General features: G+C 47.0%; 2 protein-coding genes and 1 long non-coding RNA gene across 6 annotated transcripts; 2 read left to right on the forward strand and 1 right to left on the reverse strand.

The window, feature by feature from the left end:
* Nucleotides 1–8,253: 8,253 nt before the first annotated feature.
* On the reverse strand, nt 8,254–10,711 carry LOC124483453 (potassium voltage-gated channel subfamily S member 2-like). 2 transcript variants are annotated; one of them, XM_047043935.1, is made up of 3 exons: nt 10,632–10,711; nt 9,077–10,214; nt 8,254–8,929 (listed from the first exon to the last, which is right to left on the reverse strand). In XM_047043935.1, exons 2-3 carry the CDS (start codon nt 10,178–10,180, stop codon nt 8,747–8,749), a joined length of 1,287 nt encoding a protein of 428 aa, XP_046899891.1. In that variant the 5' UTR covers nt 10,181–10,214; nt 10,632–10,711; the 3' UTR covers nt 8,254–8,746. The 2 variants fall into 2 exon arrangements, with proteins under 2 accessions (XP_046899891.1, XP_046899881.1); XM_047043925.1 differs by having other exon boundaries at nt 8,254–10,214.
* A 222-nt stretch (nt 10,712–10,933) lies between these two features.
* On the forward strand, nt 10,934–14,475 carry LOC124483463. Of its 2 annotated transcripts, XR_006957831.1 has the most exons (5): nt 10,934–11,237; nt 11,733–12,153; nt 13,777–13,841; nt 13,947–14,056; nt 14,139–14,463. It is a non-coding gene; the product is annotated as an uncharacterized LOC124483463 (long non-coding RNA). The 2 variants fall into 2 exon arrangements; XR_006957832.1 differs by having other exon boundaries at nt 13,947–14,475.
* A 129-nt stretch (nt 14,476–14,604) lies between these two features.
* On the forward strand, nt 14,605–24,221 carry LOC124475915 (NIPA-like protein 2). 2 transcript variants are annotated; one of them, XR_006956979.1, is made up of 11 exons: nt 14,605–14,885; nt 18,089–18,157; nt 18,488–18,656; nt 19,771–19,830; nt 20,306–20,427; nt 21,994–22,090; nt 22,193–22,328; nt 22,679–22,767; nt 22,873–22,949; nt 23,128–23,225; nt 23,635–23,722. XR_006956979.1 is itself a non-coding variant. In XM_047032794.1 (11 exons), exons 1-11 carry the CDS (start codon nt 14,766–14,768, stop codon nt 23,727–23,729), a joined length of 1,119 nt encoding a protein of 372 aa, XP_046888750.1. In that variant the 5' UTR covers nt 14,609–14,765; the 3' UTR covers nt 23,730–24,221. The 2 variants fall into 2 exon arrangements, 1 of the variants encoding a protein (XP_046888750.1); XM_047032794.1 differs by having other exon boundaries at nt 14,609–14,885; nt 22,886–22,949; nt 23,635–24,221.
* Nucleotide 24,222: the final 1 nt, after the last annotated feature.

Raw genomic sequence — 24,222 nt, forward strand, 5'->3', positions numbered from 1 at the left:
TCATGCTGCTACTGCGGCACATTTCCAGCTATGTAAACAAAAGCACACCCTCTCCGCTAATCTGTTTCTTTCTTTTCCTCCACTCGTCTTTAAAACAGAGCTACGATGAATTAAAAGCCATAATCACCCAGTTTTGTGTCGGGAATTGGTTTCAACTTGCTACTTCAGCTCAACTCCGCCACCCCCCCACTTTCCCCCCTTGCACCCCCCCCCCCCCTTTTCTATGCCCTCCACAATCCCCCACCCCCCTCACCCCACTCCGCTCCCCAGACTCAGAAGTGGTTGCACCTCACAGCACCAAATCTTCTCCAGTGATATGATTGAAGTGCCGCAGGCTCCTTGACGACGGATGAGGCCATTGTTTTGATGAGAAATGTAATCAAGATACTGTCTGTTAGGTTGAGCAGACCTGGAGCTACTGGGGGAGCCCGATGGGGGGAAAAGGAAAGGGGGGGGGGGGTGACCGTGGTGGTGGAGGCGGGTCAACTGCCTCACAAACTCCCAGACAGATGCCGTCGACACACGCGCACAGCGTCGACACACACTCTCCACTCAGAGAGACCGAACCCCTTTCTCACCGGGGAGCTCGATGGCGATGGAGTTCAGTGGAGTGTGTACAGAAAATACACACGCAAACACACACACACACACAATTTCCCCTTTATCTGGAGGCATGCAGCCCGGAGCTGTTTTCCAAGTCTACAGAACTCGACTAGATCTGTTCTCTCTAAAAACTCAAACAGAAACAACGGTGGAGGGACAAAAGCGAGGCTGCTTGATGTTGAGAGAGGCAGGCTCTGTATCCAGCTGGTTAACGCCTGAGGGACTTCCTCTTATCACACACACACTTCATTATGAAGCTGTTCCACCGAGTGGGACTCGTCATTCCTTTACAATGCTACCATGACTCATCTGGGCTGTGAATGAACCAGCCGGCCAGCCAGCCAGTCAAACAGACAAGCCTCCAGACGGCTTGCTAGCAAGCCAGTCAATCAACCAGCGAGTGAGCTGGGCACCTAATCAATAGCTGGGTCTTTCTCCTGGACATGCGAGGTGGTCATTAGAGGGGTTCAATGCAGCCATCAGTTCCTCCTGCGCCGACCCGGCAAACACGTCGATAGACATGTCACAGCAGCAACCCAGCGCATCTCTGATCCATGCTCCTTCAGATCTGCTCGGACTGCGATCAACTTGCCTACTTGTTCCCCTCCCCCCATCAATGGCGTGTGTGTGTTTGTTACATCTGCGTGTGAGCATGTGTGTGTACGTGTAAATATGTGCGCATGTGGGTGTGTGTGTTGATGGTCCTAGGCCAGAGAAATCCACAGCTCGACCTCTCTGGCCAGCGCTGAGTCAAGAGAGGGAAGGCGGAGAGAAAGAAAGATAAGGAGAGACTGACAGTGAAAGAGAGAAGACTGGAAGGAGGGACTGAGAGAGGGAGAGATGGAGGGAGAGAGCATTAAACTGCATTCATTATCAAAATGGGCCGCTATTGCATTACAATACGTATAATAATTACGGACTATATTTCTTTTGGAGAAAGCCATCTCTCCAACCATTTTAAAAGCTTTCCCAACGATAGCTGTAAGGTGAGCCTGGCTTCTCCAGAACAGACGTTGTTTTTTATTACATCTCCACATCGTGTTCAGCATGATATCCCATTCCGTCCTAGGGGGCAGCTTAGGCTATCCTGACTGAGATATCCCATTAGGTGTCCTTCTAATTGCATTGCTTACCATTATAGTTGCATTACTTAGTTTGATTAAAGGGTTAGCGTTGTTGTGGAGACTGCTCTAAGCTATTCCAAGCTTTGCTGTTATGTTGTGGTCTGAGTGCATTAGAGTTGGTCCCGGTCAAGACACACGCCAGCTTTTTGAGGAAACAAGACAAGCTGAATGTCATCACAGCATTTGGCTTCACATCTTCCACCAATAGCATTTCTTCACTTGAACAGTTTCCAAAGGTCATGCTCCGCTGTAATGTGCTTATAGAAGTGTAGAGTCCTTTGTTGATAAGCCAAGCTCACAGACTGATGGATGAACCAGTCTGTTTGCTTCCAGCCAAGGTGGGTCGGTTTGGGGATCAGCCAGGATATGGTGGTTATTTTTGCTGAAGGGCAAAGTGAACACACACTAACACATCCTAATGCCAACTGGAAGGTGGATAGTGAGTTTCTGACAGAGAAACCTGCTCCTTATTCACCCCCCGCTAGAGACTAGCCTGAGAGCCTGCAGCATGTTGCGAACACACACACACACACGCACGCACACACACACACACACACACAAACACTTCTATCAACAGTGAGAGAACATCATTACTTTCTCTGACTCTCGCACACCTATGCACTGTGTCTGGAGGGCTCTCTCTCGCACACCTATGCACTGTGTCTGGAGGGCTCTCTCTCTCTCACACACCTATGCACTGTGTCTGGAGGGCTCTCTCTCTCTCGCACACCTATGCACTGTGTCTGGAGGGCTCTCTCTCTCTCGCACACCTATGCACTGTGTCTGGAGGGCTCTCTCTCTCTCGCACACCTATGCACTGTGTCTGGAGGTCTCTCTCTCTCTTGCACACCTATGCACTGTGTCTGGAGGGCTCTCTCTCGCACACCTATACACTGTGTCTGGAGGGCTCTCTCTCTCTCGCACACCTATGCACTGTGTCTGGAGGGCTCTCTCTCCCCTCGGTGGCAGCCTGGGGAAATAGATTTCTGTAACAAAGAAATCAGTGGTTGCATGTGTGTGTGTGTGTGTGTCTGTTTGTATGTGCAAAAACATGCACACACACACCACAAAGGCACAGTGATGAGAGACCTACCTCTCTTAAAACAAACTAGAAGCGGTTTAACATGAAATCTCCTCAGGTTTGAATGATCTTTCAGAGATATCCTTTGTGTGAGTCCTTTAAGGGAACCACGCTGCTCAGTGAGGCAGGCGCATCAGAGGTGACAGGTTGGGGAGTCTGAAAGACAAGGATCCTAGGCAGACTGAGGCGCTGGAGAGACTCGAGAAATGCCAACGGACTCTGCCAAACGATGCATTCACTCCTGCGAGACTGAGAAACAGCACACCAGCTATGTTGGCGTGGTGTTTACAACCACCGAAAAAGCAGAAGGCGCCATCTGCTTCTGTTAGATTTCACGCTGGGTGTGCTGCAAAGGATTGTGGGTCTGCTGCCCAAGATGGAACTGTTATGATTCAACGCTAAACTTTCAATATGCCCCTCAAAAGTGGGAATGTGCTGCAAGACATTGGAGATGTTTGTTGGCATAAATAGAACAGTGAATTATTCTATTATTTCACACTCAGTGACAACACATTTCAATACTAGTCCTGAGGCATGATTCAATAAGCACATTTACAAATCATTATGAATCACCACACTAGGTCTCACAGCCTAATAGGGATGTTTGGTCGATTCTTTCTGGGCCTGTTTCTTCCAAGCGCAGGATGTGCAGTGGAGTGGAAACATAGTCATACTGGCTGACGTCTAGCAACAGGCAGCTGTAATGAAGCTAAACGGGAAGGCTCGAGTCTTTGGTTAGTCTAATCCCCCCCCCAAGCCTGTTGTTGCCTTCCCTGGTCAGTGGAGCAAGGAGGACTGCGGCCTCGTTCTCCGCTCCTCTTTCTTTTCCTCCCCTCCTCTCCTCTGCTTTTAACCTGTCCCATCCTTTTCCTCCACTCTCGTCTGTCTTCCCCCTCTCCCCCTCTCCTTCTCCTCCCCTTCTCTCCTCTCTTCTCCTCCCCCCCCCCCCCTCCTCTCTCTTGCATGTGGATTTGCTGACTCCCAGGTCCTGCTGATGACACGCATCTGGAAGGAGTTGGCCAACGACGGGGAGGATGAGCTCCCTGAGAGATGACATCCTGGAAACTGAACAACCCTGTTGCAGGCTTCAAACCTTTTAATCACCAGCATTCGCTCTCTTTGTCTCCCTGTTTCTCTATTTCTCCTGTACTCATTTACAATCTCTAATATGCTGTGCTTCGACCGGCAACATCACTTGTAGAATTCTTATATTTGATTAGATTTTCTGGTAGAATTGGGATCATGTCAGTACAAGCTAACGTGTTTGGGAGTTGGAAACCCGAAACAGAACCCAGACAGAACCTATCCCGTCTTACATGCCGAGGAACAAAACCCACAGAACTAACCATGTGATGGTGGCCGGACGAGGCTCGTTACGGCAAGACTTCCAAACCCTGTGTCAGTGAGCAGGCTCTCCTGGTCGAGGGGAAAGGCTCTAGGCTGATTCAGCTTGCAGCGCCAGGTGGGTTTACGTAAAAGGCTATTAGACACAGCAGACACGGTGCCATCCCTTCATTTAAAAACGAATCAGGCAATTATCATCAGTCTCCACTGCCGCTGGCGATGAATGCGGCCTCGCTTTCTCTGAGGACGGATGATGGCAACGCGTCACGGAAAAGGGATGGGGCGGGGGGGGGGTGAGAAAGGGAGGAAGGAGGGATGAGAGGAATGAGAGCTGGAGGAGGGAGGGGTGGGGCGGGGGTGATGGAATGAATGAACAAGACGACAGCTCATTAAGAAGATATTGACAAAGCTTTCACGCATGATGATGCCGCACAGAGCTGAACCTCTGTTGGTTTGAACAGTGGAGGAACCTGATTTATTTCCAGTGTGTGTAGATTGACTTCTGTAGGAATGAAGGAGACACGAGACAAAGTGAGACCCCGGCTGGGGCGGCAGGTCTTTGATCTTCGACAGTGTTGTTGTTGATGAGGTGAGACGCTGCTGGAGAGCTCCTTCAAGGGGAGATCTCAGCGTGGAAATCAGGACCAAGAGAAAATAGAGAGGGAGACATATACAGAGAGAGAGAGGGAGAGGAGAGAGAGAGAGAGAGAGAGAGAGAGAGAGAGAGAGAGAGAGAGAGAGAGAGAGAGAGAGAGAGAGAGAGAGAGAGAGAGAGAGAGAGAGAGAGAGAGAGAGAGAGAGAGAGAAAGGGACTAATCTCGTCCTGGCATTAGTTTACATCCCCTGGCAGAGGGTGTTTTTCCCCTGGGTGGGTTTGCTCTGTGTGTACAGCCCAGTGCATTAGACTCAGCAGACCAGCCCAGATTCTGAGGTCTCTGCCACTCAGCCATTAATTGACGTGCCGGGTCTTGAACCGGAGCGTCGGCAGGAATACACAAGCTATCTGTCCTCTGTGAAGCCAGCCAGGGTCAGGGGGCTGCTAGTGAGGAGAAGCTGTCTCCTCCCTTCTTCCTCAGGAGGGGCGGAGGGGGCGAGGGAGGAAGGTATGTGGTCTGCTCAGCTCCAGTCTCAGGCCTGATTGGTCCACTGTGAATTGGAATTTGGGTGCTCAATCAAGCAGGGTGCTCCTCAGGGATTAAAGATGATTTGGCTGACGATCAAACAAAACAGACAAATGTAATTTTGGAAACCCCAAAAAATTGCTTACTACCTCAACTCTCTTTCCTATTTTGGTGCTTATAATTCCAAACTCGCTCACAGTCGAAATGCTATACATCCACTGTACACAAGGGTTGCTGTTGACAGTCTGAACATCAATAGATAATCTGTAGGGCGTCTAAAAATAAAGTGTGCCAGGTTGCTGGCTTTTAAACAGTCGTGAAATCTCCATTACAACTCTGCACTGGAGCACAAATGCACTTTCAACATTTCTGTCCGCTTTGCTGGCCTAGATCAGCAGTGAAACGTCTCTCCACACAGAAGTACCATGACTCATGCACAGGGGTTGGTCGCTCTGGGAGAAACATTAACTGTCATAAGCACACAACGTCTAGTTCCAAAGTCACTGGGAATAAAACACTTTATTAAAGCAAAAACCATTTGACTCAGGAAGATGACTGAATTAATTTAACTGGATAGAAAGACAGACTAGCTGGCAAGTCTTTTTAAAAGCTTTTCTAAAAGTTCAAGTGTATCTTGATGTGCGAAAAGCAGTGTTTGTTTTTGCTTCCCACTCGCAGTCATACAGAAAGTCTTCTATAGGTGCGGCATAAAAAATATACCCGCTTTCTATACATAGACGCCTACAGTATATCTATACACACTTGGAATATATGGAGTGATAATTGGTGTTAACAGCACTCCATAGATAAACACCAGAAAGATTCTTATTTCTATAAGTGGATCATGTGACAGTACAGCGGGAGGCAGACAGGGAGAGGAACATCCAAGAGGATGGCTATCTCCTTCGTCTGCTGAGGCGAGTGGAGTGATAGAGGCAGATGGCCATGTGTAATAACAGAGGACCCTTAGTAACAGACTCCACACCGGCTCATCTCAGTAGCCTGGAGACTCTGCCACGGTGCTACCGGCTCCAGTAACCTCTCCATTAGCGACAGCTCGACACAATAAACAGTCTCTCGCTCCGACTCGACCCACCATGCAAAGCCTCGGGAACATTGAGTTCCCGCCGCTTCACGGACGGCAGCTCGATGAGAAACGGGGCTCCGCTCTTTTCCTCTTTCTCTCTTTGTTCCTTTTGTCAGTCTCTCCTTCTCTTTGTCTCTCGTCCTCCCCTCACACTTTATCCATCTGTCCTCTTAACGCTTTCTCTTTCTCTTGCTCAACCCAGTGTCTTTGTCTCTCTCCCTCCTTCCCTCTTTTTCTCTTTCTCTCTGCAAACTCTTTCTCTCTCCAAACTCTCTCCCTCTCCCTCTCTCTCCACTCTCTCCCTCTCTTTCTCTGTCTCTCCAAACGCTCTCTCTCTCTCTCTCTCTCTCTGATTTCCAGGTGATTGTAGAGCTGATAGATCCTCTCCTATATTTAACGCTGGGTCGTTACGGCTGTGAAGAAGGGAGACAAGCAGCACACATCTGCTGTTCTTCTCCTCTAATGACTAAACAAACGTCTGCTGTGTTGGTGTTTGTGAGTGTGTGTGTGTGTGTGTATTTGTGTGGCACATGCCAGAGAAAAGCAGGGCAGACTTATTCATTTATCTTCACAGTGAGTGGCTAATGGTACAGGTGAGACACACACACACAAACACACACACAAACACATCTCCATCTTCCCGTAGTCCTTTCAGCATGACCTGTCCTTTCTGTCTCCAGCCAGACAGCATCCTGAGTAATCCTCCTACTGGCCAGTCTAGACAGCCCTCCACCTCATTCGGAGGGCCTTTCAGAGTCATTCCCCTTACTTATTTGTTTTCATGAATAATTCAGTAATTAACTTTGACTGTGTCTTAGGAATTGTGCTATTTAAAATAAGACAGAACGTACCTAATTGAGGATTGTTGGCAAACGGCTAGCTCCCACAACTTGGTTTGTTATTTCTTCCGTTCCCAGGAAATCCTAAAAGGTATATTGGTTTTGTTCTTTTTTTGTTTGCTGGTGAATGTCAGCCTTCACATTACATTAATCCATGTCTGGTGCTCTTCAGACTCCTTTTCTATTTTGAACTTGTTTATTTAGGGTGTTTTATCATTAATTTTTTTGATTAAAATTAAGAATAAGTTCAAACATTCACCATTGGCTTCTGAAATCAATGCTTAAACTTGCACATGTTGTTGTCAGCACAGTAAGTCCTCTCCATTTTCTGAGTCATTTGAACATTACTGCTGGTCGGAGAATGTTTACGTGCATGTCTGTCTAAAAAGATGAGTGTTCTGTGTAGTACTTGACTCGTTTTCAGTTTATCTGAATGACAGGATCGTGTGAGCGACATGAGGGCTGTACTGGAAACACAATCTTCAGGTATTCAGTCTACAGTAGAATTCCATTACACGGATATGTTCATGGTGGATATTGTGAGGGTGGAAGGACAACAGAGAAGCTCATTCCTGCTTCTGGGTTTCACTCAAACTGAACACTCTCGGCTTTCATGGAACAAAAGTGTTGTCAGGCTCCCTCAGTAAACATTCTCTCTGATCCTCCTCCGGGTTGATTATCTCACTTCAGTAGTCAGAGGTCACCATTGGGATCTCGATGGGAACAACAACCCTTCCCCCCTCTCTTCCTCTTCCTCCTCCTCTTCCTCCTCCTCCTCCACTCCAGCCCTGCCCGCTCCCAGTCCCACAGTCCGTTCACATCAACCTCATGACCTTTCCGATAAATAGTGCATGACTGACTGAGTCAACATAATCAATGTTTGACTGGGTGTATATGGGACTTGACAGCTACATCGTACCCTGTTTGAAGCTGGCTATGACATGATTTTTGACACAAAAGTATGCTTCTTGATGTCTGTGGATTCCTGTTCCTTTCATTCATTTTCATTTAGCAGATGTCTTTATCCAAAGCTTTACCCAACCCATCTGTTGATCACTTGTGCTCTTTATTAAGAACAGTTGGTTGAGTGCATACTCTTTTACACGTTGTACAAACAGTTACACAGGCCTATTGGGTGCAACATTATAATAACAATGCATCTTTAACATGGTTTGTTACAGCAGCACAACAGTGGAGAATCAAAAGACACGATTAAAGCTATACTTTTGGACATTATCACAACACCCTAGTACACAGCAAGGGTACAACTTCAGCCCATGACCTCCAACACTATTGCATTTACACTGTCGGTCTCCTTCATCAGAGACTTTTAACAAACACATGGGGTAATGTCTGTTACATTTTTAAAAAGAAAACGTTTGGAACGATAGTGTATATGCACAGTCACGTTAGCCGCTCAACTACGACGTCAGAACGCTGGACAGCTCCCCCTGCTCTCTGGTGCCACACAAAACAATCATGTCCTCAAAGCCTCTCTCGCTTGATTTGGCCGTTGGCTCCGAGCAGCGACACAACTCTCTCAGCTTTCAGTGTATTGATTCATTCAGACTGTGTTCACTGGGTGAACTCCGACTCATGTTGGAAAGACTCGCCATGAACGACTTCACTTTGTGAGCGTAATAGTTCCGTAGGTTGACGGAGGGAGGCACCTCTTTGATCCCCTCGTCGAAATCGCAGCTCCTCATGGCGATTTCCAGCTGTTTCTGCCGCTTGTAGAAGAGGGAGAACTTATTAAATATGAGCGTTATCGGAAGCACGACCACCAAGATGCCTGCGAGGATGCACGCCGACGCGGTCAGTTTCCCCGCGATAGACACCGGCACCACATCTCCGTAGCCAACGGTCGTCATGCTTACCGTAGCCCACCACCAGCACGCCGGGATGGTGGAGAGATCCTCGCTGTCTTCTTTCTCCACGGTGTAGGCCATCACGGAGAAAAACGACACCCCCACCGCCAGGTAGAGGAGCAAGAGGCCCACCTCCTTGTAGCTGTTCTTCAGGGTGGCGCCGAGGGAGCGCAGCCCGGTGGAGTGACGGGCGAGCTTCAGGATGCGGAAGATCCTGGTCAGGCGCAGCACCTGCGCCACGCGCCCGAGGTTGGCCAGGGCGGGACTGCTCTCGGCCACCAGGTTGATGACGAGCGTCAGGTAGAACGGCAGGATGGACACCAGGTCGATCAGGTTCAAGGGGTGCTCGAAAAAGTGGACGAGGTCAGGCGCCACGGTGAACCTTGTGACCAGCTCGAAGGTGAACCAGCCGATGCCAAAGTACTCCACGGTCTCAAACCTGGGGTCCTCCAACAGTTGGCCCTCGCTGTCCCTCGAACTGAACTCCGTCATGCTGTTCATGCACATGGTGGCAATGGAGCCCAGTACGACGAGAATGGACAGGATACTGATGACCCGGCTAGCTATGGAATAACCCGGATTATCCAGCATCAGCCAGATGCGCCGCCGGGCGCTCCCTAGGGGCTGCTTGTCGAACTTGGTGGCGTCGTTGTAGAATTCGAGGATCTCGTCAAAAGAAGAGGTGGTGCTGCCTCCGTCCTCGCTTCCGTCCCAGTCGTTGCAGTCTGTGTCCATTTTCCTGCAGTGGTAAGCGTTACTGCAACAGGAGTCTATGAAGAACTCGTTGATGCCCCAGTACTCGATCTCCTGGCTGAAAGAGAAGATACAGAGTTCGGCCATGACATGAAGACGTCCAGTGTTGTAGAAATTCAACACGTAGGGGAACAGAGCGGGATTCCTGTCGAAATAAAACTCTTTCTCTGTGTCATCGTAGTCGTCACACAGTTCCAGTATGGACTCTTTTGATTGGCAGAGCAGCAGGCGGGCCAGACGAGTCTCGGGGAAGCGAGACAGCATGTTGGACAGCAGTCTCTTCTTGAACCCGCCGACGTTGATGCGGATGGCATTGTCCTCGTATGCGCCACTCAGCTCCTCGAGACTCTGTCCGGTCATGGCTGGCGCGAATGGCTGGTCAGAGTCGCAAATCCTGCGAGGCAGACAAAGACTTTAATCAGAGACCGCGGTACGGGGGTTGGAATCGTTCTGGAAAGTGGGCAGTAAACTGAGGCTATTCAGACTTGACGACGAGGACCGAATGCTGTCAGATTAACAAACGTGTTCGAACGTGTACAGTGTCTTTGTCTCCTCAGCGATTAAATAATAGGCTACTATCCAGAATCAGTATTTTGTTATGTAAAATGACTGAGACCAAAACCAATACTACAGGATATGCTTGGAGTCAGACGACACAATAAAGACTGCTTCTGGAAGAGTACCTTTCATCAATTGAACTTTGCATCAATTACACCACGCTTGTGGTCAATGAGTCTTGTTGACAATTAAACCTTGGCTAATAAAGAATTCAATTTTTTATTATGTTGTATCTTCTGTAAAGACAACTTACTTTCGTATACGCCCTTTTGGCACTCTTCGTTTACACAGCGTGTCTTTTTTGCTGTAACTCCGTTGAAGGCATTGTATTCCGCGGAGTTTGCGAGTAAATTCAGATAGGCTACGTAGATTATTTGTTTCTCTGCGACGATAAATAACTGCTCTCTAAAATCTGTCACGCTTTATTGCCTGGGTAGACAGGGATTTCCCGGCATCCAGTACGATGATTTCCCTCAGACATGAAAGATGTGTCCTCCCCCAGATTTCCCTACAGGCTGTGTATCATTAAAGCCTTCACCAGCATCCGCGCGCCTCGATCTGAAGTAGAAAGCCGTTCCAAGTGCTTCGATTTTCAGAGGGAATTCCTCGGGTCTTCGATCTAACCTCTCTCTTTTGCTGCGCACCAACACGTACGCACCGCCCTCCGACTGATCTCAACACCTCCGTGGAGCCGAAAGGGACAGCTCCAGGAGAAAAAGTGTGAGAGAGAAAGAGAGAGAGTCACGAACGGTCTCAGGCACGCGCGCGCCTGGCGCTATAGGTCGACCTCGTCTCGAAATTAGAAAGCCTAACCAACCATGGCAGTAGAAGAGGAAGACAGATGACTCGTCATGTAAAGGTTAGGATTGATTAGTGAGAATGAAAATAACGAGTTATTTATCAAACCATTTGACAAGTGTACTAGATAAACAGGATGGTGAGTATTCCAGGTATGCTCTATTGATTGGGCCTACAGTAACATGGATATAGTAGTTTTAATGATAAGATATTGAACTACATGAAGTAAACAACAGAAACCTACTGGCTTGGTTCCTGCAGAATGGAAGACCCATCTAATGTGTAACCATGTCAATCAAGCATAGCAAAACTAAAACACAGATTGATGTCACACTAGCATACACTCCTTAAAGATTCCAAGTCACGCTTGATGTGTGCTTGCATGTGTATACATGTGCGTGCGTGTGTTCAGAACGTATTTCATCAATGAGGCCACTGTATATATAATCCGAACACCACACTTCTTGAGTAATTGTGGAGAAATGAGTCTGTAAACCAATATGAATGAACGTGTGAATACATATATGAAGAGCTTCAACCTCTACTCTCCCAACAGACAAGCACTGCAGACAGCAGGGATCTGAAGACATCTCATTAAGTGCTTTCAGAGCAGCTGTCTCTTCAGGTGATCTTACCCAAGTCATAGTCATATCCCGTTAAAAGGAATAATGCCAAGTTTTCTGATAAGCCACTGTTTTTGTTTACAGAATACCGAGAAACGCGACGCAATTCTGGCAGACACAGCGCAGGTCGTGTAATGACGGGGATGATCCAGGGTACGTTTTTCCACGGCTGCTTCTCAGAAGACACGCTGCGTGAGGGGAACGTCTCCATCAACTTACCAAGACTGTGAATTTGAGGAACCAGCACCCCCCCCTGCTGTGTTCCAAACCATCAGTCATTCACATGCAGCTCGTTCCTGGCGGGGCTTCAAACACGCTTCAGTCTCAGCGGAGGCTGAAAGGAGGCCCGACACGGTGAGGTGACCCAGTAAATTCAGCTGTGAAAGAAAAGACAGCTTTATTGTTTTCTTCCAGGCAGGACCAGTCCAACAAACGAGAATATAAATGTCCTCAGTATCGAGATGATCAGTAACCAAGATGTTTGGCCTGACCTTAAATCATTACAAATAAACAGTTTGGCCCCTCACATAGTTTGAACCCACAGACAGCCAGGATGTATATAACACCAGATTTCTCTCTTCTTTCAGCCACGAGGCACTTGGAATGAGCTACTTAGTGCATGGGGAGTCATTGACTAAAGTCTCAAAGCCAATCCTTCTCCCTTAAGTCAATTTCCAGAAGCGTAGTTAAGGCAATTTAGAAGGTTTGATATGTTTGGGACTTGCAGTCAATGTTTCAGAAACAGGGGATTTTGGGGGGGGGGGGGGAGCAGATCCTCTAAGTCTTTTGTAGTGCATAATAAATCAAGTCGCTTGAAAAGTATTCCTCCTTCACTCTAAAGCCATTCTTCCCTTGAACGATTTTGTTTTCTAATCCCGTCTTCCTGCTTGAGGGAAGCCAAATCATCAGCTTCCTCTTTCAGGACTCTGAGATGATGTTCCCTTCTGCGCCTGTCAATTGTGTAGGGAGGGAGGGTACCTCCTTCGTTCTCCCTCGCTCTCCGACTGTCTTCCTCCCTCCGAGCCTGAGGGGCAGGCATGGCAGAGATTGTGTGTGCAGTGTGCGTAGGAGTGCTTCTCCCCTCTCTGTCTCTCTCTCTGTCTGTATGTCTGTCTGTCTGTCTCTGTCTGTCTCTCTCTCTTACTCTGTCTGTTTTCACTCTCAATCTGTCTCTCTCGCCATGTCTCTCTCAGCCTAGAAAAGGCAATTTGTCAGAGGTCAGACAATATGCTGACCTCATCCATGGCAGCAACCATCAGGTGGTCATTTCAGGGTTCATATTCTGCCCCACGACGGGACACTGACCACGGGGAGATTGGCCTGTTTAAGGCCCCCCGGTGCATGATAAACTCTGTCAATAAAGTTGGCCATATGTTGAAGTCTGAATGTCTGCCAGCGGCTCACATCGTTTGGAGCTGCTGAGGGAAGCCGTGGCAGAAGACTGAGCTGCAGGGGCTTCTGGGAGATTTATGACAGGCGTATAGAGGAATCTGTTAAGTCATGCAACTGAGACTAACGACTGAGAAATAAAACATGCCGTGTGACTTCTTCCACTTCTCTTCTTCATACAAAGATAATCACCTGGACTCTGGCATAGATGGGGTGTCAGATGAGAAAGTCTGCAGAAAGCAGAACTCACTCATTGTTGATTCAGCATGGGATTAAATGACTCAAATAAACTCAAGTACCACAGGATATATTTGCAATTGAAAGAGAATTTTGGATATAATCCATTAATGTTTGTGTCAAGATTAGTTCAGCGTTCCAGTTATTCTGTGTGTGCTTGTGCACATGGATCAGTGTGTGTGGGTCTGTGTTTTGTGCGTGCGTGGGTCTGTGTGTATGTGTTTGTGTTGGAAGGTGTTTGCTTTTGAAACACGGTGCCAATCCATCTGTGCAGGGTATTTTATATATGAAAGCTAGCCAGAACAAAACAGTGACTGTATCTCTCCATTGTTATGGATGAACGCTTATTAGAAGAGGGGGAAAAAAGACTTGAGACCAGCCAGGAGGAGATGCCCATCCTTTGACCAGCCATGCAGGTGGGCTAAATGTAATCAAATGACCATCATCATATCGAAATCAGGCATTTTTGTTCTCCAATGTCCATCATCACCAGGATTCATTTTTCTATTTGTTTTCTGCAGCTGTTGAAGAGCCTGCCAATGACAGAAGGATGAGAAAATGATCATCCTTTAGTGTTGTTCGTGGTGTAGGTGTTGGTACCGTATATGATCACCTCTCAACTCCAATTGATGTAAGACATAACATAACGATGTTTTTTTCACATGATCGCTGACTGTTATTGCATTTTTTTTTTACCTCGTTGTCCGTTTCAGGTATTTAAGTTCCCCAAACCATCCGCTAGATGGCGCCTACTTTCCCGTGTTCAGGATTTAAGTATTCTTTGAGAGGGCTGTCATGCTGTCGACCTTGTGTACATGTGCCGTACTGGTAGAGCAGTGCTCTAAGGATGCGCAATTGCACAGCTGTTTTAATTGATTGTTTTGTTTGGTGCATTTCAGTCGTAATCGATTGCGCATTTCCGCAATAAACACAGTCATTGACAATTATGTAATGTAAACATGATGTAAACATGTTTCTTTTTGACTTTGTAAAAATAGTTTTACTCATGTGTTTTGGGGGTTTTACTTTTACAATTAATGCCACGAAAAAAATAAAAAAAATACTTTAGTAGCATTGCCCCTCTATTCTATTCTACGCATTTTGTCATGCTTTTGTTTGAACAAGTTGGGAGGGTATCAGAGCTGTCTATTGGCTAGATCTGATAAGTACTTGTCACAAGTGCGCCACTATCCCATTCAGTGGACACACCTGTCCAAGCCTTGTGAGACTGGACGGAAGACGTGAGTCTTTCCACTCTGACACGAATGAGACACACCTGCGAGATGTCCCGGCTGGAAAGCCGGCAGAGATGCAAAGTGTGCAGTTGAGTTGTCGAATTGATGGCCATGGACAGAATACCGGAGGAAAACATGACGAACTCAACTTTTGATAACTTTATTACTGAGCGAGTAGGACATAATGCTTCTAAGTTGAGTGATATCCGCGACCCGTTTTTAACGGTAAGCTCCTTTCTATGTCTTTTTTTACCACGTTATGGTCGCTTAGATATTTTTCATAAACTTTATAGCAAAAATATATAATCTGTATGCATGTATTTGAGATTAAATACGTGATGTGGTCATAGATCACATGACGCAAATTTATTTAGACTTTATTCCGTATTCCCTATTTTGGGGGGCTTTTAACAACAACAAAAAAGTGACGTTGCAATACCTTTAACTTTTTATACTGAGAATGTTTTGCCTATTCAGGAACTGCCTACTGCCCTTTCCCAAAGCTTTGTTGGAGCAGGAAGTTACTGATCTCTGCCAATCTGATAATAACAAACCAAGGTCTTACAGTTCTGGAGTGGCTGGTGCTGGATATTTGTGGGACTTACATTCTAGAGTACATCCAAAGACATAACCCTCAATCTCTGAACATTTCTTTCTTTTTTCTTTTCTTTCTTTCTTTCTGTCTTTCCTTCCATCATGATAATCTCCTAACCTCCTTCACTTTAACTCTCTGTGTTCTCTGAGGCACGTTTCTGTGACCTCACCAGGCCTGGGAGAATAGAACCAGTGTGTGTGTGTGTGTTAGAACAGGCTGCCTCTGAGGCATCTCCACACCACTGGTCCCCACTGCCCACTGCCCTCCTACCTCAGCCTGCCCTAGTTCTCTCCACGCTGGCTGTCTATTCCCAGAACCCTCCATCCCCCCTACCTACCATCAGGCCATCCCAGGAACAGATCAGCATTGTCAGGGACAAAGGGAAAGCCTGTCTCCCTGGAGAATGCCCAGAGGGAAGGGAACAGTGTTGTCACTCCGTCACTTGTTGCTCCTCTGACTGCGTTCCATCACTGCAGTGAGACCACAGAGGGAGGGAGAGAAAGGAGGAGGGGAGAGAAAGGGAGAGTGGTTGGTAGAGGTTATGTATAGAGAAGGGGAGAGATGGACAATAAGTGTGTGTAGGGGACAATAAGTGTGTGTGTGGGGGGGTGTATGTCCAGAAGGCACCAGCCATGACAGTGTGACGCTTGTGGGATGATGTTGAGCTCTCCAAGACACACAGGCATTCACACACAAGTCCCTATGATTACATTTTCTCAGGGTGTTTTCGAAGTAGTAAATTACTGTGTTTAACTACAGGAGGAAAATATCCTTAATCATCTACCTAGGACCAGTGGTAAAAGTAAACAGTGGACCAGTAAAATAATTCCACTAGAGAAAGAAGATTAAAATATCAGATTGCTTTCCAATGGTTCTCACACAGTCTATTGTTCCTATGCTCGTATCCGTTGTTAGTAGACCTTACAGTTGAATTTAATGTTGTACCGTAAGTGGTTGATGTGTATTGAGAGATTTTCAGCCCACAACTCCTCCAATAAACATTAATGAAGTGTTAGGTTGTTCTAACATTAGAAATCACAGAATAACTATGTGATACAGCAGCATCTGTGTTCACTGTACTCGCTATTACTGAAATGATGACAGATTGTGATGTCTCTGCTGTACATCACTGTGCTATACTCCACTGTAAGAGGAACAGGATGCCCATGTGACCTTAAAGGACCTGCCTGAATGGCAAAGTGGGTAATGTTTGCCAAGCAAGCAATGCAAGACACTCCCAATATGCCAGCCTGTGCCCTTTGTTTGCACTTCCTGAAACAGGAAAACTCTCTCTCTTTCTTACTCTCTTGCTATCTCTCTCTCTCTCTCTCTCTCTCTCTCTCTCTCTCTCTCTCTCTCTCTCTCTCTCTCTCTCTCTCTCTCTACCTCTCTCTCTCTCTCTCTACCTCTCTCTCTCTCTACCTCTCTCTCTCTCTACCTCTCTCTACCTCTCCCTCTACCTCTCTCTCTACCTCTCTCTCTCACTTGGATAGATGTATTGATCTTGGTCCTTGTGCTGGTGAAATGTGTGTGTGTGTGTGTGGGGGGAGGGGGATGGGGGACACGGTGGTTGGATGGTGGAGGGGGGGGGGGGGGTTGTGGATGAAGGAGCCTCTTGTACCTGTGAATCACCTCCCTGGACACAAGTTGACGGGAGTGTGGTCTATCTATTGGCTGAGGGAGCATCTGTGTGGAAGGTCTACACACACACACACACACACACACACACACACAGTACAGGCACACACCTTTTCAAACCCATTTACGGGCAGCCACACCAACCCTGGTGTGAGATCTGCCTTCTCCAGGGAACTCATCATCGTGGTACAGTCGGACCGTGAGAACAGAACACAATCTTGTAACAGTGAAGAATGAGTTTGTGTGTGTAGGCTGTTTGTGTGTTCAGTCTGTGTTGTGTTTTTGCGACTGGTGTGCGTCTGTGTGCCTGGTGTGTCTGTGTTTGTGTGTGTCTACCTCCTTCACTCTGTCTTCGTAATGATTCTTAATGGGGAACCCTGAGATGAGCATCGTTGTTCCTGTCTGCTTCACTGTGATTGAGTTCTCCTCTCAGGTATTCAACCCCCCCACCCTGAATTACCCATCTCTGTTATATTTACCCAGTATTGACTTGGCTGCTGGGTTTGTTTTAATGGTGGGAACCTGGTATATTTTAAACACTGTCTGAATTGCTCTCATAAGCTCTCATTTGTGTTTCATCAATTATACTGCAATTATAATTCACTGAATGATGTCTGCAAAATGAGGTGAATGATTCCCTCTGGATTCAGAGAAGCTCAACCATGGTGTGTGTGTGTGTGACATTGAGACTGAACTGGGGTGTATCTCTGTGTGTGTGTGTCTGAACCATGGTGTGTGTGGGATTGAGACTGAACTGTGGTGTATGCCTCTGTGTGTGTCTGAACCATGATTGTTGATAATGGAATGATGTGGACGCCTAATGTTTGTGTCTAATGGGGTGTATCAGGATGATGGTCTGTGTCCAAGGCCTGTCAGTGACACAGGAGGAAGTGCTGTGCGCGTGTGTGCGCGTGTGTGCGTGCGTGCATTTGTGCATAAATATCAACACAGCTACTGTCCTAGATAAGATCAAGAGGATCTGTGACTGTCATCTTTCTTAATGGAAACAGCAACAGTTCTGTTTTCCTGCACGCACATTGTCATCCTATCCCCCCCACTGGCCAAAACAGCAAGCCACATTGATGTACTAATGTTCTGTGTTGTTGTGGTGAGCAGCAGGGAGGGCTGTGGGGGTGTTATGGGGTGTTTATGGAAAGTGTGGTCTCACATGTTTGTTGTCGTTTTGTCCGTGCAGACGTATCTCGTGGGAATCCTTGTCTCTATATGTGGGAACTTCATCATCAGTGTTTCACTGAACATACAGGTGATGGTGTGTTGGTGTGTAAGGATGTGTTGGTGTGTGGAGAGATTCACAAAAGCATTCATTCAATGATTATAGTTTCCATTGTAAACTTCCTAAAGAGTTTTATTTATTTATATACATATACATATATATATATATATATATATACATATATATATACGTATATATATTATAGTTTCGATTGTAAACTTCCTAAAGAGTATATATGGAGAGTATATTCCTAAAGATATATATATATGTGTATGGACTTAAGTAATTTCATGTTTACCAATTATTATCTATTAATTGTATGTATATGTGTGTGTGTTTGTGACTGTGCTCCCGTGACAGAAATACGCCCACATGCGCCAGTCTGTGCGTGGCTCCGAGCCGTACTATACCTCTGTCCTGTGGTGGTTTGGCGTCATGCTCATGGGCCTCGGAGAACTGGGCAACTTTGCCGCCTACGGCTTCGCCCCCGCCTCCCTCATAGCCCCTCTGGGCTGTGTGGCAGTCATCTGTAAGCCTGTTAACCCTACGTTACTTTATGTTTGTGAAACCATCACCCCTTTGAAGACAAATACATTTTAATATTGAAGCTGAGCCCTGGATTTGAAGCCTCGGGTAGCCACAGGGGTTCCTTTCTCCACCCAGTAAACTTTATAACATCATAAAAAATGGATGCCAAATAAAGGTCAGGGTGGTGGCCTCCCTTCCACCCAATCAGATGGCTTTATGATGGTGACTGAGTCTGTTCCTAGCCAGTCAGACAGACTTGGCAGGTCCTAGTGCCACTACCACCTGTTCAGAGGAAACATTGTAATGGCAGGTTAAATATTGAGCCAGTTCAGGTCATCCTTCCCTCTCCCCTCCCTTCTCCTCCCCACCTTCTCTCCTCCTTTCCTTTCCCCTCCTCCCCATGATGACTCATGTTTATTAATGACGGCTATTAGCCGACCTGGCAGGTTTTGTTCAGTTGGGAGGCGGGGGAAGGGGGGGGGGGGGGGGGGCTGGTTTATCAGTACTGAATACTGAAACGAATCTGGGTGCGCAGGAAGACATTCAAAGTCGCATGGCTCTAAAGGGATGATGTCATTCCCAGAGCCTGCGTGCTCAGTGTCTCTCTGGCTCTGCTTAGCCGAGGCACCGCATTCATCTGAGAAGGAAGGTTCTGTCAGCGGATCGTCTCTCAGAGGGAATACACACACACACATACACACACAGGCGGAGGCTAAGATCATGATGGGTGATGTGTGTGTGACAAGATCCTGGTTTCCCCCCCACCCCCCCACCCCCACCCACCACTTCTCAGTCAGCTGCTCCGACCTACTTCACTGTGTGTATTATGGCGTTGCCATGGTAACTCGTTAGTCCTGACCTGGTCTCTGAGGTAAAGGGAGGAGGGCTACATGTGAGGCGTTGCTACTGGAGTGACTGAATTACAACTATGGGAGATATTATGTGTGGGGGGCCATTTCTACCCACGCAATCTAATACACCTATGCACAGTTCAATTGCATCCATTATTGACAGACCTCTTCTAGAAGAATAGATTTCTAGGAATGAATTCTTCGAGGAAGACTGAGCTGTACTACATGCGAGGGCGTGGTAATGACTTTGTTTCTCGCCTGCAGCCAGCGCCGTCATATCTGTGGTGTTCCTCAAAGAGACGATCCGCGCCTCCGACATCATCGGTAAGTCACATGACCTTGACACCATCCACAGCCCGCTGTCAACCAGAGGGAAGGACTCCTGAACGGAGAACGGTGATTTCAGATTGTGTCGCTCCCTAGCTGTCAGGAAACATTATGTTGAGATGACTTGAAGTGAGGCCTTGGATCAGAGAGAAATGAGTCAACAGGAGGAGTTTGGTTCTGTTAGTGGTGATGTAGCTGGCGTCTGGAAGATTCAAACCAAACATTTACTCTTCAGCTTACGGCTGATTAAACAGTGAAGTAACATAGAGCAGTAATGTGATCCAACACAGCCACACTAATCGTGTTTGCCATTAATGTTTGTGATCACTGCGTTCTTGGAAGGGGCCTTTCACTCTTAGGACCTCTCTCACACGAGCCAAACGTAAATGTTTAGGAATCGAACCAACAACCTGTGTACTGGAAGTGGAGCTGAATCTGATCGCCCTGTGATTGGTCCCTGCTCTCCCCTCAGGCGGTACTCTGGCGGTGACAGGGACGTACATCCTCGTGACCTTTGCCCCCCACGCCTCCAGCCACATCACCGCCAGCCTGGTCCAGAGGTACGCCATGAGCTGGCACTTCCTGATCTACGGGGTAAGTGCCTCTCTGACTCCGCCCCCCCCCTCGGGGCTTACCCAAAGTCTCCCAAATCTCTTCCTGTTTACCTGAGGCGTGCTCCACCTGCTACAAAGCAGGATCACTGGGTGTAGACAAGGTTCTTATGACGCAAGACTCACTCAAGACTATTCTTGAGGCTAAAGTGATTGGCGTTGCTTAGAGACCAAGTTACGAGCAACATTTGTTAGTTCTCCCTTTTGGGCAGGTTGTTTGTTGTCATAGAGAGGAAGCAGTCCTGCATACTCTGTCCTGTCATCAGTCAGGTGATCTCTCAGTGCTGCGAGGCCCGTGGTGTTGACCATGTTCGTTTGCCTCCTATGTGATCCTCATTCTGCTCACAGTCACCCATTAGTCTCCTGAACCATTTCTAATGTCGCTTCCACACCCCAGAAATGTGTCTGTGTTTACCATGCCCCTAAGAGCGCTGAGGTGCTGAAATAGATTTCAACAACATCAAAAGAAAGGCAAGAAAGACACGTGTGGTTTGAACAAACGGCTGGAGATCAGCAGATGGATGTTTGAGCTCTGCAAACTCTTGTCTTCAGCCCCGGTGACAGGGGTGATGGATGGGGGTCTAAAATAAAACGCTCTTTTCCAAACCAGGGGATGAATGGATAAACGAACGGATGCCTTCAGAATCCTCATTAGCTTACTCCTCAAGCAGCAGGAGACGCTGATGATTCGTTTAGAAGAATGCAGGGAAGAGACCGATGTTGTCCTCACATCTGCATGAGAAACGGAGGGTTGGCTCCACCCCTCTGGGAATGACTCCTTCTGAATATGAAGCACACCTTTCGCCTTTCCATAGTGTGTAAGGGCGGTTTAAGATTATAGCATGGCTTTTTCATATCTCTGTATTGTCAGGGAGGTCTTTGGAAACCATGAAAAGAAACCATGGAAACGCATAGAGCAGCCCAGATATGGGACGACATCTCGGATCTCATGTACCTCTCACAGAGACAAAAGGATGATAGCGTTCGGTATTTCTGGCATTCACCTGTTTCTGGTGCCTCTGTCTGACCATGTTTTCTAATAATGGTTCCTCTAATAGCTGAGTACGGCTAGCAAACTCCCAAGGACAGACTGGAAACCGTTCTCATTAACGAAGCGGGAAAATCATTTCATCTCTCGGTCAGGGCCATTTGTTTCAATTAGAGCATGGTGTTCGCTGCCCACTTTGTTACGCTGAGAAGACATTTATGCCTGGTCGAGGTTGGAGACTAGAGGGGAATTTCAATGTAATTCCTGAGAGTGTTGGCAGGGCCTGGAGGGTTTCGCTGTGACTGAGTTACACGTAGAGACGGTGTCCCGAGAGGATCACACAGTCCCAGAGAGGGACCATATCTCTGACTTGACAGGAACTTGGAAGAGGAGTATTTTGTTTTCTTCCTGTATTTCATTCATTTTTGTCCTTTTGCCCTCTCTCTGTTCCTTTGGCCTCTTCTCCTCTGCTCGTCCCATCCTTCTCTCTTTCCCTCGCCCCTCCTCCCACGACTCCCTCTCTCTCTACCCCATCTCCCTCCTACGCTGCCCTCGCCCCAGTTCATAGAGGTCATCCTGTTTTGCATTCTGCTCTACCTGTACAAGGTCAGCAAGATGAAACACATCGTCATAGTGATGCTGCTGATTGCTCTGCTGGGTAAGATCACACAGTCGATACCAGAGTCCGTCACAGAACCAGGGCCCTTCAAACGGGCTCCATGTCAGTGTTTAATGATCACATGCTCTCCTCTGGTTGCAGCCTCTCTGACGGTGATCTCAGTCAAGGCGGTGTCTGGGATGATCAAAGAGTCTGTGAAGGGCTACATGCAGCTCACCTACCCCATCTTCTACGTCATGCTTGTGGTCATGGTGGCCTCCTGTGCTTTCCAGCTCAAGTTTGCCTCTTTATTTTATTAAATTCAAAGACATGTATAAAAAAGTAATATTATTTATGGTTTCTCATTCTACTGTGGAACCATCATTGGATTAAGTCCAATTTTGAACCTTACAACGATGTCCCCTGAGATAAAAAAAAATTAAAATCTATTTTGTTGTATTTGAAGAAATGGTGTGCAGAAAAAAAGGACACCGTGACCTTGTCAGTGTAAAGCTGCATTTTAGATTGACGATGATTCATCCATTCCCAGATTGCCCCCGCAGAGGAAGGCCATGGTTTATTCATATCATATTGGAATAGACGTGTGTGACATTTGTGACTCTTATTTCTCTACCTCTGTCATCCCAGGTTTCTCAATCAAGCCATGAGAATGTTTGACGCAACTGAAGTCGTCCCCATCAACTTTGTGTTTTTCACTGCCAGTGCCATTATAGCAGGTGTGGACAATCACAATATCACACTGTCTGATTATGGCTTTCAGAAACAGTATTGTGTTGAGTACCATACCACATCATCAATATATTCTTTATCCATTCATTTAGATTTGTTTTTCAGGAATAGTATTTTACCAGGAGTTCTATGGATTGGCTTTGTTGAACATATTCATGTTTCTTTTAGGGTAAGTGAGCAATGAAGTAAGCAAGTTAGCAATCAAACTACCCAAATGACTGGGACCAAGCCCATTTACAACTGTTTGAACCCATCTGCCTGTAACCATAGAGATATGATAATGAGCCCTGGCCAATATTGTAATTCTGAGTTTGATGTGTGTGGGTGTGATGTGTGTTGGACTGCAGCTGTCTGCTGTCTTTCCTGGGTGTGTTCCTCATCGCCAGGAATAGGCCAAAGATCAAAACGCCAGACCGCAACTTCATAGCTATGGGCCAAATCCCTGGTAAGTAGTCAGTTCACTCCAAACACACAGTACGACCTTATCAACTTCACTTCTCTTTAGCCATTTTAAGGAACGTGTTGGCTTCCCTCGAGTGAAACAGAACACATCAGTATGACGCATGCTTTATCTTACCTAAATATTTGCATTACATCAACCAAAACCCAAGTCCAAAACCTAAGTCTTGTGTGGTAAAAAAACGGAGCTGAAGAGATCCTCAGTAGAATCATTCAGATTCTGTATGTGGCTGGAGATGCTCGACACAGATGACCAGCGTGCAGTGATGGATCTACAGCAGCGCTGTTTGTCTGGGCCTCGTACGGGCTCTGCTCCAGACTCTCCTACCAGACGGGTGAGAAAGGGAGGGATGTCAGTCAGGTGACCTGAGAGACAGATGTGTTTGTGCCCACAGGAAGGAGACAGACGGACAAGGTCCAGCCAGACAGCACGTATGGATCGCTGGCGGCCAAACTTTGTAGCGGAAGCCAAAAGATTGAGGATTCGTAACTTGAGCACTACTAACCCTCACACAGTTAAACACAAACACATCCACCACACACACACACAGACCGACACACACTGTTAGCACCCAGTTTGTCCTCCTGGGTTGACTGGTAAGGAGCACATGGACAACCTGACTGCCGCCAGAGGAGAGAAATACGTTGTGATGCAACAGGCGATACTGGAGAGAATCCTCAGGATCAAATACATTCACCAAAGCAATCCAATACTCTGGTTGAAGTTAGTTTTGGTTTTTATGCCCTTCATGAAATTGCACTCATGTTCCTGTTAGCAACTTACTCAACTCACCTCTGGATATTCCTCTCTCAGAACTAAAGCATGTGGTTAGATAACATATTTGTTTAGACTGTCAACTCAATAATTGTTTTATAAACTGTGATTATTTAAATGTCCTGTGAGTGGCCTGAACGCAGCTTGGCAAAGCCAGAGCACCAGCGCCCTCTAGTGGTATAAATAAACAACTAATGCCGATGGACAC

The sequence above is a fragment of the Hypomesus transpacificus genome, chromosome 2 (genome assembly GCF_021917145.1).
Source record: "Hypomesus transpacificus isolate Combined female chromosome 2, fHypTra1, whole genome shotgun sequence".
Lineage (NCBI taxonomy): Eukaryota > Metazoa > Chordata > Actinopteri > Osmeriformes > Osmeridae > Hypomesus > Hypomesus transpacificus.